Source organism: Lethenteron reissneri, chromosome 27 (assembly GCF_015708825.2).
Source record: "Lethenteron reissneri isolate LAM-NWPU_2019-01 chromosome 27, ASM1570882v1, whole genome shotgun sequence".
NCBI classification, from domain to species: domain Eukaryota; kingdom Metazoa; phylum Chordata; class Hyperoartia; order Petromyzontiformes; family Petromyzontidae; genus Lethenteron; species Lethenteron reissneri.
This window is the reverse complement of record NC_083805.1, coordinates 10,291,170-10,304,512: the sequence shown is the minus strand read 5'-3', so window position 1 is coordinate 10,304,512 and position 13,343 is coordinate 10,291,170. Positions and strand designations below refer to the sequence as shown.

At 44.9% G+C, this 13,343-nt stretch overlaps 1 protein-coding gene across 6 annotated transcripts in view; it reads left to right on the top strand.

Annotated features, from left to right (window-relative positions):
* The window catches only part of LOC133348547 (FYVE, RhoGEF and PH domain-containing protein 4-like), a 51,178-nt gene that overhangs the window by 20,686 nt on the left and 17,149 nt on the right, over positions 1–13,343 (top strand). For 3 of the 6 annotated variants that reach the window (XR_009755806.1, XR_009755807.1, XR_009755804.1), the window contains exons 2-5: positions 5,592–6,663; positions 8,178–8,700; positions 9,466–9,556; positions 9,872–10,017. Coding sequence is in view for 2 of the 6 variants with exons in the window: in XM_061561422.1 (XP_061417406.1) it covers positions 8,621–8,700; positions 9,466–9,556; positions 9,872–10,017; positions 10,739–10,895 (474 nt within the window). In the remaining 4 variants the exon portion in view is untranslated. Of the gene's footprint in view, positions 1–5,591; positions 6,664–8,177; positions 8,701–9,465; positions 9,557–9,871; positions 10,018–10,738; positions 10,896–13,343 lie in introns of those variants that run through there. The other 3 variants (XR_009755805.1, XM_061561422.1, XM_061561421.1) reach the window with 3 other exon arrangements.

Sequence of the window (13,343 nt, the reverse complement as noted above, 5' to 3'; positions counted from 1 at the left end):
TGAACTTCTTTCGCACCGTACGTAGCCAACCGTGCTAATGACTAATGCTGGGTCCTAGTGAGGTTTTCCTAGGTAAATACTTGGCATTACGGTATTATTGCATTCTCCAGTGCCCAAAACAAGTCTATAGCTTGCTGTGGTGTAAACACAAGGCTGTTATGTGTTTCAAACTTTAACGATTTGCATGTGTTTGGCACGGGTGTGGGAGGGGGGAGGAGGCATAATTTAACACATAAGTGTATTTTAAAACGATAACAAATATGAAAGAATGTGGTTTTCGGTGGTTTCCCAAATACAGTAATACTGTGCTGTACTGCACTTTCAATTCTTACAACTGTGTTGTGACATTTGGCTTATAAAGAAATGCTTTATGTTTTGCTGTGCCTGAGAGAAGTCAACTTAAATAATGGCACACGGGGACTTGTGCTGATATGCGTGTGGGACATGACGATGATAACTTGAGCATGTGGGTTAGGAGTTATTGGATGTGCAGTGACATGTGTCTGGGATGTGTGATACCACATGATTTAGTCAAGCAGCAATATACGATACTATACATTCTGTGAGCATTGATATATAATTTAGGGCGATATTGGCACGTAACATTTTAAATTGATTGAGAACGTAAATACAATTTCGATTTAAAGCTTTCGTGACTGCAGGGATTCATCTTCTTGGTTCTTTCGGTAAAGTCACGTGACTTTACCGAAAGAACCAAGAAAACGTAAATACAACTTCATCAGTGGGATGCGCATCACGGGGACATGTTAGTTGAGAGTATGTGTACATATATAATACGAAATGTATTGACTCTTTGCGACAAGAGGCAGTTATAATGGGAGCAGAGCGAGTGTATGTCGCCTGGACTTGAACAGGGGTAGGGAATCGAGATCGCGGATGGCTCGGAAGAGGGAGTTTCAAACTACGAGGGAATTGGGGAGGAAGAGTGATCTCCCATAGAGTGAAGGTCGATTGGACGTTTCAAAAGAAAGCATTGCTTGCTTTTGTGGATAGCAACTGAAGGGATGTAGAGCAAAATGTAGCCAACCGTGCTAATATGAGGTGCAGGAGAAGGACAACAAACTAAACACAAACAGCAGTTCTAAAGAAATTAGGTTGCATATGCTTGGTTCTTTCGGTAAAGTCACGTAGAAGGGAAATAATAAAATAATATAAATATAAAACAATAAAAATTCTCACGACGTTTCGACTGCAACACAAGCAATCATCATCAGGTGTGAAATCCACAGCAATAAAATTTGAAAAAAATGTTATTGTTTTATTTTTTATCTTATTTTATTACTTCCCTTCTACGTGACTTTACCGATAGAAGCAAGAATATGAATCCCTGCAGTCACGAAAGCTTTAAATCAAAATTAGGTTTCAGTCTAGTTTTAAAGTGCATAGCTCCAGTGGCTTCCTAAAATTGGAAGGAAGAGCGTTCCAGACGGCCGCAGAAGCGCATCTGAGCGCTTCTTGTAAAGGCGAGCCCATGGAGGATCCTTAAGATGGTGAGGGCATCTTCTTGGTTCTTTCGGTAAAGTCACGTAGAAGGGAAATAATAAAATAATACAAATTAAACATAATAAAATATTTTTATTATTTGTATTACTTCCCTTCTACGGGACTTTACCGAAAGAACCAAGAAGATGAATCCCTGCAGTCATGAAAGCTTTAAATCTAAATGGTGAGGGCAGTTAAATTGTGAGTGAGTTTTGCTATGGTCTCATTTATGAGTAGTCTAGCCCAAGTATTTTGGATCATCTGAAGTTTGGAGCTGAGCGATGTGGGTAGACCATAGAGGTGAGAGTTGCAGTCGTCAAGTATAAATAGGATGGGGGTATTAGCAGCAGCTGGGGCAAGGAAGTGCTCGATGCAGAAGGTGTATTGTCGATGGGGGAAGAAGGTCATGCATAGTCGAGAGATGTGGGTATTGAACGAGAGCTTAGGTGCATTTGACAATCCAAGGTTCTACACACTCTCAGCCAGCGTAATCTCCCGAGTTTAGGAGGTGCTCGATCAAAGTTGAGTCTTTACTGAAAATTGACTTTTTGTTGATAGCAAAGACTTCAATTTTTGCAATATTTAGGGACAGAAGTTTAGAATTAATCCAGGGTGAGAGTGCATTGAGGGCTTTATCCATGGTTAAGCTCCCAAAAATGTAGTTCTAGGGGAGGGAAGGAGCGGAGGTGGTGGGGGGGACGTTGAGTGGGGGTATGGTGGTTTCGGGGTTAAGGGGGCTCCAGGAAATTTTCCATGATAAATTTAGCGATGGTGACCGAATAAGTGGTGTCAAGGGTGGATTTTGCAGCTGTGCGACACCAAAATGCCATAGGTAGGCTTTCGCAACTAATATGATTAATAATTCGTTTATTTTGGGTTAAATCGTATATTATTGCATGATACCTACATGATCTAATCTTTGTATACGATCTCACCACAAAGAAACGTATCACGAAGCACCAAAATTATTATTTCATAGACCTTTTCACAATATGCTGAGTTTGATGCTCAATGTGTGGTTCAATGTTTTGTTATTTTGTATACTAGTGCAGAGTAGCTGTGTTTTAGGTTAGCGTGATCACTTATCACATGCTATTCAAAGCATGGAAAAATACCTTCTTGGAACAACTTCAAGAGACGAAGGAGACCCAAGCAATACAATAATTCAGGCAACATGTTTTTATGGTGACAATTGAATACTGTAAAAAAACACCGGTGGTTTGGTGCAAGCCAAGGGAGGGTAAAAACATATGACTATGCAGTGATCGTGCTAGGGATAGGGAAACCAAGCAAACGATTTGGTTCCCAACCAGCTCAGGAGGCCTCTGATGAATGAAAACTATCGGCGTGCATCACATATCAGCTACATTTGGGACTGGAGTTGTCAGCAAGGTGCTGTTGGTGAGGTCCTGGTTGTTGTTGGCAAGAAAACGTGGAAACTCCCTTGCAGTTTGTGCGATGTCTCTGCGAAAATTTGGTGGCAGAATGTTCATCGGGAATACGGAGACAGGGAATCGGTGGTCAGTTTCAGCGTTTTGATGCGCATTGTCTGATTTCATTGCACATCTAGCAGTTGTGTGTATGCGTTCGCGGACCAGGCTTGGATCACAGTACTCTGCCACTGAGTAGATCGGTGATAGTGCCGCAGTTCGCAGAACAATTTCTAAATAAGGGAAATTCTTGATTCGCTAATTTCACAGATCTTTTAGATTAGAAACTTTCGTGACTGCAGGAATCTGAAGGTAAAGCTTCTGTCCAAGATAACCTCTTAGATTTATTGGAGTAGCGTCATAGGACACTCGGTTCCCACACAGTTTCAGAGAGAGGGTGTGTAAATGTAACCACTTGCAACGCAGTGTTTTTTTATTTAAACTTTCAAATGTGGTTTGGGCAATCCAATGTTCGTGTGTGCGTTCAATAAACGGGTTTTTCCAGCTTGCCGTGTTCTATCGAGTGGAGGGAAATCATCCCGTCACTTGGAGGCCCAAAACAGATGAGCTCGTTTGTCATACTCACTGGCAAGTTTCGGTTTGGAATCTCTTAGCAAATGATACATATAAATGTTTTGAATTCAATAGCTGGAAACTGGAAGTTGTTATGAACAGATCAAGTTGGTTTTGTAAAAATAAAATAGGTGAGATCGTTGGAATGTAGCTTATCTTTATAACCCAAACTGTTGCCCAGCAATAAAATGAGCACAGCCAACACACTTACTTCCTGCACACAGTGTGCACCAGGAAGCAAACTGCATTGTTCAGAAATCCACGTTTATTTTGTGCACTTGTTTTCACGATTGATGTGCAGTGCCACATCACTTGTGATTTTGAGTACATCCAGCAATGGGTTGACAAAGGGCTGTAAGAAAAGACATTCAGCGTTGTTAATTAAATAGGAATACAAAATTATGACCACCTTTATTTCAACAGATTGGCACCCACGGAGACAACACGTGGCGTTACAGTGCATTACATAGCTGCAGAGAGGGAGACGGACAAAAATACACGCGTGTCAAGAAACACATGAAAATTTGAGACATTGTGTAGGATGTGCAGAGAAGTAACTGCGCTTAGGCAGGACCTATTGCGAGAAGGGAAGATAGCAGATGGTCGAGACTGTATGCATGTATGTTGAACTTCTTTTGCACCGTACACAGTCAACCGTGCTAATTGGAGACTGATGACGGAATATCAGCCAAAGGAGGGAACGCCGGCACCCAAGAGTATGACCACCACGGGAAGAGACCAGTTCATATTATGAGCGAGGGGAATTGGGGAGGAACGGCATTGGCATGGGGAGGCCTTCATCCAGCAGTAGATAGGCAATGTTGATAACAATGATGGTTTCTGGTGATGAGAAGACGTTAAATGAGTAATTATAAGATTGCCAGAGTAAGTAAAATCTTGATTGATTTCATATTTTCCCATTTGTATGCTTTTTTATTTACAAGAATACTTATGAAATCACCTGGTCACTATGTTTTCGGTTAGCGTTATCACTTAAGTTATCACTTAAAACAACACGTGAGTGATAACTTAAGTTATCACTTACGTTATCACTTATCACATTTATTGTTAAGCCCGTACAGTGCTATGTTTACATCTCTCACTGTGCTGCCCCTGGTAACGATAATTTGCATGTATCACCATGTCCTTGCTCCCTCATGCCACATGTACCATCTGTTCTGGTCTTCCCAGGATCATCCTGTGTTTTTTCGTAGTTGTCCTGGGAAACGTGTTGGTCTTGCTGGGATATAAAGTTCCAGTTTTTGTCAATTTTGCCATAATACACCACAAAAGACAATGCATTCAAACATAGTCCTCACCTTTTCTGGCATTGTGAGATAATATTCTGGCCACCTGACCTTCCACCACCAAGACAGGTGGTAACCGTGCCACCTACGGTATATGAACCCACACTGACCAGTGTGGTGAAGTATGGTTAAATAACCCCTTTTGACCTGCATTGCTTATAAAGACTGTCATTTACCAGTGGATTGACAAAAGGCTTGTCCAGCTACAATGTGTAATTTGTAAAATAACATGAATCGTTCGCACATGGGTTAGTACAGATCGTTCAGCATTGCAATAATACTGCTGAGTAGCACATCTTGATTACGTGTGAGTTTAAGTACACTTGTGTGTGTGTTTCCAAGTTGTGTTTAACTTCTGCCCATGCTATTCTGTATTTTCATGTGTGTACACACATGCACACACGTGTGTTTCCATTTTATTAATGTCTGTGTTGCGTTTGGGCGTGTGATAGAGGGATTGGTAGTTTTTCCCGCATTGCTGTATGAGCCCAGCCACCTGAGTTCAATTTCTGGCCATGGCTTACATCACTGGCACTTTCTGAAATTTCTTGGGCCTCCCTGAGGTCGATTCAGTCTTAAATGACGACCTGATACACTGTGTAACCATCAGCAAGGGTGAAACAACGGCAACTGGCCAAATCCACCACCTCATACGCTGTGCTAGCCGTAATAGATGTTCACTAACAGTACTTGCCCCAAAAGTCTGTTGTCTCTGTTGTTGTTATATGTGTTTTACATACTGCCTGCCTGTCTGTTCTGCTGTTCCTTCCGTCCCCAGACCATCACCAGCAGCACAGCCCCGTTCGGCTGGAGGCCAGGTCCGGCAAAAGCTTCACTGCAGTGGACACCCACTCACCGGCGTTCACAAGAGAGCACAGCACCCCTGCAAAAATCTCGCAGTTGTCCCCCGGACTTAGTTCTGACCAGAAAATCGATGACAGTCTTGAGACCATCACCCCTGGAGACATGCGGCTTAGCTCCGAGGCCCCTCTCGCACGCAAAGGGCCAACGTCGCCTGCTCGCCCGCTCAGGTCCAGCTATGCCACGACCGCTCCGTCAGCTACTGCCAGTGACACCTCCACGTGGAAGCATCCCGACGACAGGACAGCTCACACGGGGCGCGACTTCGTGACGATAGGAGGTGCCACTCCGGTGGGCAGTCGCGCTTTAAACGGCTATGGAGCCCCGTCGGGGCGAGGATCAAGTGTGAACACGTCGGCTGTGACTAAGAGCGCCGTGGACAAGGGACACAAATGGAATCGACAAGCTCGTTCGCCGAGATCGGAATCTCCAATGGCCGGTGTCACGGCACTTACTGGGCAAGGCAAATCCAACGGCGCTATCCCAAACAGCGCCGGACCACAGCAAACACAACCGAGGTCTGTGAAATTGAAATATGCCGACGACAAGCACGTGGATATGCTTCATGCAGAGCCTCCTAGCTTGGTTGGCTGCAACTCTGGCCTGAAGTCCGGCAAATGCTTAGTGACATCGAAAAGCTTGGATGACCGCAGTTGCAGCGCAGCGGGTTTAGCTCGAAGTCTCAACAAAATGAGCAGCGCCAATGCTGGTGATGCCTGCACAGTGGACAGCATTCATAGGCTAGCTCCTGAGGGCACTAAAGGATTAAGGAGTAAACCACCAGCTGCATTTGGATCATCATCCTCATCGGCGTCAGCAGCAGCAGCAACAGCAGCTTCAATAGGGCCGGAGAGCACAACAGTGGTGAAGGGACGTGGGTCGGTGATTTATGCAGGGCGCCTATCGCAGCAAAGCCTTACGAAGAGGGTCAACGTGAGGGCACTCGTGGGCAAGATCGAAGAGGACCTCAAGCGCCACTCTACTTCTGAGTGAGTGCGGCGTGGCACAGTTTTCTCTCTGTTAGGCCCGGGCAGCCTCTCAATGGGTCTGACAACTCCCCCCGGTTACAGTCACTGAGGAGCTGCACTGAAAATGTTTTTAATAAAAACCTCGCATGCTGAGAACAATCACTGCATTATAGTAGTTGGAACACCATGTTGTGAACCCAACCACTAAGAATTTCCACCTGTACTGGTTTTTCCAGTATTGTCCTCTCTTTAATGTAGATGTCCTGGGAAATGTGTACGTTTTCCCAGGATATTAAAAGTCCCGGTTATTGTCATTTGCGTAATGCAGTACTCAAAGCAATGCGTTTACACGTAGCACTCCCCTCTTCCGGTATTGGGAGATGTTCTTCTTTCCATTGTATCTCCCAATTTTTTGAGCCACAGAGCTGGAAACCTCACCAGTGACTGATTTGAATTCCAGGCCATGTCTAGCGCCGGTGGCGAGCGATATCTAAACCAGTCCCTGGCACCCACCACCTTCACCAACCTGCACTGACCAGAGTGGTGAAGTACGGTCAGACAACCTCCCGTGACTGGCATAAAATGCGGAGGCCATCGTCCAACAGTGAATTGACAAAAGGTTGTAAAATGAAAACATAACATAGAAAATTCGCAACGTATACAAATGCACAGATAATCATAACAGGTTTATTTGTTTTTGCTTGTTTTGAGAGTTTGTGTCTGTTGCTGATGAGAAACTAAACATCTCCTGTTGATACCTGATAGCTCTTTATGTCCGAACTGCACTGTAGCTGTGGTGATACGTTGACCCGGGTCACCCCTTGCAATACAGACGACACGCCTTATTGGTTTATCGTCTGATGAAATCAAAGGGAATTAACTAATTAATAAATACTGTGTGCAGAGTGATAGGACAACCTTCAAAAGGCCACCTGTGTATGGATGAAATACAGCTGTAATCATTCAACTCTGCCAAAGCAGAGGTTTACTGTTCCTTGGTCTTAGGCAACATGTTATATAAGCATGAAATGTAATTACCAAATCTTTTTTTTAAGCATGAAACTTAACAAAGAACCGTTTGAAACTTAATCCCAACCACCACTTACTGTACCATGAGTAGAATGTGTGCCACACACGAATCGGTGAACACAAATACTGTATCGCAGACAAAGCACCACTAAAGGGGAATGCAACAATTTACAATTTGGGAATTGTAAACCATGGAAGGAAATAACAACCACGTATGAATGCGACCCAAGGTTGATTGCAGACCATGGCTATCATCAGCAGTGAGTGATATCTGAATTGATCCTGAGGCCCTCGCCACAGCGTTCAGTGGTGCATTGAGGCCTCTTCATCCAACAGTGGATTGACAAATGGCTGTGAATTATTGTCCTTTCAATTTTACTGACTTCAATCAATCCAAACTTTGGGTGCTTCTGAAAGTATGGCTGCTATTTAGGTGCTTTAACGCATGCACAAAACAATGCACCTGTGAAAAAAACTTGTTTGTGTGTTTGGTCCGTGTCTTTCAGGGTCGTTGAAATTCACTCTCTCGACCAGCGCAAGGATCAGCGTAGGCTCTTAGGCCAAGAAAGCACGCACGTGGCAGGATGCGGCACTTCAGTGCCGCACAAAGACAATAGGGCCTGTTTACCGGCATCAGGTGCCAGAGGCTTGGAAAACAAACGGCAAGCCAAGGGCTTTGCGAAGACTTTGCATGACTTTGAGCCAGCAACACAGCACGGGGAACCTCCTGTGGAGGAGTCTGCGGCAGTTGTCCAGAACTGTCAAGAGCTGAACAGCGAGCCATTGGACTGGACTATCTCACCTATGAGTTCAGGTGAGGACCTGGTGGACAGTCCTCTTCTAAGGCCTGTGTATCCGGAGGAAAATGTGGTGGTCAACGATGCAACCGCAGTTGGCAACCTGGGGAGGTTTCAGCTGATGTCACCCTCAGATCAGGAAGAGAGGGAGGATGGAGAGGACTGCTTGGGGTCAGAGGGAGAGAGAAACAGCGCCACTGCACATGACCACGAATCCAAAGATACAGAAAAGGTGACCAGTTACACAAACAAACACTCCATTATTATTTCTACACTGGCACTTACTGCTGGCTACAAACACACACAATAACAAGTTACAATCTATGTTCATTCCATTGTTAAATAAGACCTCATATCTTTTCATCGTGCTCATACGTCACCATACTGGTCATTGCAGGTTGGTGAAGGGGGGCAGCTTAGGACCAGTTCAAATATCACTCACCACTGACATTCACTCTGGCCAGCAATTTAACTCAGTTCACCAGGCTCATAGTGCAGCATGATAATCACTGTACCACCCCTCCAACCCAGACACAGTGTACCCATTTACATCCAATTCTTGACTATTCTCATATTGACTTCTAGAAACCATCTTCATATTTTTGATTTAATGAAGAAGTTTTTTTTTAGTAGGTTTATACCCTTTAAACTGGTACAAAACTGACACCTTTATACAAGGCATCATTGTTGCAATAACTGCAACACAAGCAGTCAAAATGCAAACAAAAAGAAACAACTCTGATAATAGTAATGATATGCACTGTCCTTGAAGTTGATTGGTCCACACCCGAGACAGCTTTTCTTAGAGCCTAGTCTCCATTGGTGTTGGGCCAGATTACGCCAAAAGGCGTACAACTCAAAAACAGTGCACTATCAGAGTATTGAGAGCTCGGGGTAAGCATTTGCACGATGAGACTTCCAGCCAACAAGGAAGTGCTTCTTTCTACAGTGTTAATACCGTGTTCTCTCCCTTGTATTTCTGCCACTGTCAATCCAGACGAGCTCGGAGCAGAAAGCTTTTCTTCATCGCCACTGAGCTCCTGAACACCGAGCGCAACTACGTGCAACGCCTGCAGCTTCTAGACAAGGTGCAGCATGTGTGAGATCAGTACGGTTCGCCACCCATCCTTGGTTGTATAAGGATTGTCCTCTTTTGGGGGCAACTTGCACGTCCTGGTTTATCGTGTGTGGCGTAACAATGCGCCACTTAAGTAAAATGCATGTAAGTGGTAGTTCTCACCTCTTGTGAGATGTTTTTTTCCCAGGGTATGTCCTACTTTTTTGTACCTTAGATGTGATGCCTTTACACTCCACCATTTGTCTTTATTGGATATCTTTGCAGAAGAGGCGGGAAAATCATTTGTAGTGGCTTTTGTTTTCTCTGGGTGTGATCATCGGAATAGGCGTTCTACGCTCGCCTGTTGGAGGAGGCCAACCGAGGCTCGTTTCCGGTCGAGACCATCAACCACATCTTCTCGAACATCTCCTCCATCCACCTGTTTCACGAGCAGTTCTTGCTGCCGCAGCTTGAAAGCCGCATGGAGGCATGGTGAGCGCAAAGTGTGCGTGCCGCACCCTCGAGGGCTTACCCCCTTCTTGGTGGGCACCGGGCGGTGGGGCCCCGCGCGGCGATTCGTCTGTGGCGAGTTTGTTTCAGTCGGTAAAGAGCAAAGGACTCTGGACTTGCATCAAATAAAAAAAAAAAAAAAAAAAAAAAAAAATTGAGTCGAATCGCGTTAGTAAAATGTGTATCGTGAACCCTCCTCCACCCGACACGGCCAGTTAATAAAGTTGCCACGGAGTCAAACGTAGCAATGTATCGCTGCTTCAGCACTCCGGTGTGTTTTTGGAGAGTGATCTCACGACATTTAGCGATTGGGTTACCGACGTTTCGCTTATAGTTACAACCAGCATTGTCGGGCAGTTTGCCACAATTCTGGTAACTTTATGCATTGGCTATATCGTGTGGAGGAGGATTTTGCAATGTATTGTTGCATTGCTCATCATTGTACTATTCCTACTTGTCATCCTATTAACAATATGATGGCTCTGGCTATATTGGTGAAATAGTGACATGTGGTGACATTATTTCAGTGGCTAAGAATGGTTGGCATGAGCCCTGGTGCAAGGAGTAAAAGTGGGGCTCCTCCGTCCATAGCCCAGCCTGTAGATTCCAATTCAGTCGCACCGCCTCTGCGCTCAACACCCACAGAGCCGCATTGCCATAAAGTGCACGGTCTGGTTTGTTGTTTGGCCACGTGGCAACGCAGGGAAGAGACGCCCAGGATAGGAGACATCCTGCAGAAGTTGGCGCCTTTCCTCATGATGTACGGCGAGTACGTCAAGTGCTTCGACCGCGCCATGGAGCTCGTCGACACCTGGTCGCAGCGCTCGCCGCAATTCAAGAAAATCATCGCCGAAGTGCAGGTGGGTGCACCGCGTGCACCACGTGCCCGTCGCACGATGCTCACGAGCTGCTCGACGGAGGCCGGTTTGCGCTTGGGGATGGTAGCCGATGAATGTGAGCCACGCTCGGAAGGCCAAACGTAGCAGCGTCCATCTTGCTTGTGTTGCATTGCCGAGTTTAGTTGCGATCGCGGTAGATCATTTGTAATCCACTGATGGTTAAAAAGCAACGCATTCGTCAATAACACTGCCTTAAAAAAGAAAACATACCTTTATTAGGTGACTTTTTGGGCAATGGTCCTTCTTCACGTGCTATTAAGGAGGGCCGATGTCTGAAACTTTGCCTATTATATATTTACTACTATAATGAGCCAAGAATGTCTGTCCCGCGCGTGATGTCACTCCACGTCGGCCAGCCCCCCTCATTAATAATCATGAACAGGTGATGTCCTCCACATGTTGCACCCCCCCCTCATTAATAATCATGAGCAGGTGACGTCACTCCACATCAAACAGCCCCCCTCATTAATAATCATGAAGAGGTGACGTCTTCCAAATGGACCGCCGCCATTCATAATAATTAGCGGGGGATGTCACTCCACATGGGGGGGGGGCGAGGCGCCTCCTCCCCCCTTCTCGGCGTCAACTTACAACCGTCACTACAAAGGCAGAACCCTCACGTCACGCGATCTCCGTGACGCTGTTGAGACATAGAAGTTGAAAAGGACGTCATGATGAACACGGGATTATCACCTTAAAATTAAGTAGGTCTGTGTCACCGCGCCCTTACAAATTGCACATGAATGGATGCAGTAAATATCACGTCGCGGTCTGATTTTCGCTTGCAAGTTTCAGATTTACTGAAATACACCCGTCCTTGGACGGGCAAAAGGCCAGTTTATATATATTTACCCCTTTTAAGGCAGTGTAATAAACAAATATGTTGTTTTTTGTCGTTGATTGCGCTTGTGCATCACTGACAATCCAGCTGCATCACCTAAATAATGTGTAAATCAATAAGGGGCTATTGTGTAAATCTTGACTTAAAGCTTTCGTGACTGCAGGAATTCATATTCTTTGGGTCTTTCGGTAAAGTCACGTAGATAGGTTCAAAGAAAATAACAAAACACTACGACGTTTCGATCGCAAAACACACGCGGTCGTCATCAGGCAAAGCAGTTAGCCTCTGAAGGCAACATGTTTGTAAAGGTAATGGAATTGGCGTGGCCCAAGTTGTATCAGTGTGGCATTGTCATTGTTGCTGCATTGGCAGTGGTGCACTGCCTATGACCCTGGTTGCCGCTGATACAACTTGGGCCACACCCATCCCAAAACCTTTACAAACATGTTGCCTTCAGAGGCTAACTCCTTTGCCTGATGACGACAGCTCGTGTTGCGATCGAAACGTCGTAGTTTTTTGTTATTTTCTTTGAACCTATCTACGTGATTTTACCGAAAGCCTCAAAGAATGTGGGATATTGTTGTGTGTTATAAATGATGGCGATAAAATTACTTTGACGATATGGGACAGATTGAAACGGTCGGGCTTTGCTCCCTCTTTCAATTATCCTCCATCCACTTCAAAATAAATTGCTGTAATCGTATTGAAACACGAGTGGCCAAACAAGAAGAGTTGGTCAGGATCTAAACACGTCGGCAACATCACAAAAAGGTTCCCCTGAGATGCATCATTCTTGGATATGTACAAATGTTACCTCTTCCAGCTATTCAATAAATTGTCATCATTTGGGAATGCGATTATATTCAACGATCAATTCGTGTTCATCTCATTTGTTCCTGTTTTCTTGGTATTGCTTCTAAGTTTGTTCTTCTCATGTGTGCAAGTTTGCTCCACTCCATTTGCCTAAATGAAACGTTACCATATGATTAGCACCGCCAATTAGCACAGTTGACTACGGGACGGTGCGAAAGAAGATAATTGGTTCTTTACCCTTCTATCTGGCAACAAAACTGACACCTTTTTGCAAGGAGTCATGTTTGCATAGACCGCAATACCTGCAGTCATAATACAAACAAAAGAACATAACTCTGATAATGTGCACTGTCCTTGAAGTTGATTGGTCCACACCCGAGACAGCTTTCCTTGTTTGTATTATGACTGCAGGTATTGCGGTCTATGCAAACATGACTCCTTGCAAAAAGGTGTCAGTTTTGTTGCCAGATAGAAGGGTAAAGAACCAATTATCATATTTTTACTGGCAAATGAGGTCCCCATGGTGCGAAAGAAGTTCAACAGATATCCTGACATTTCCCTTTTGAAGCCACTAGCCATTGCACTGCTGAATGAAGGCCTGCTCACGTCATAGCGGCCATGGGGACTCTCTGACCACATTTCACCACGCTGCTTTGTATTTCTTTTTGAAGGGAGGGACCCACGAGTGGTTCAGATACCGCGCACGACTGATGTTGGCCATAGCTGGGAATTATAATCAGGTATCTTAGGCCATA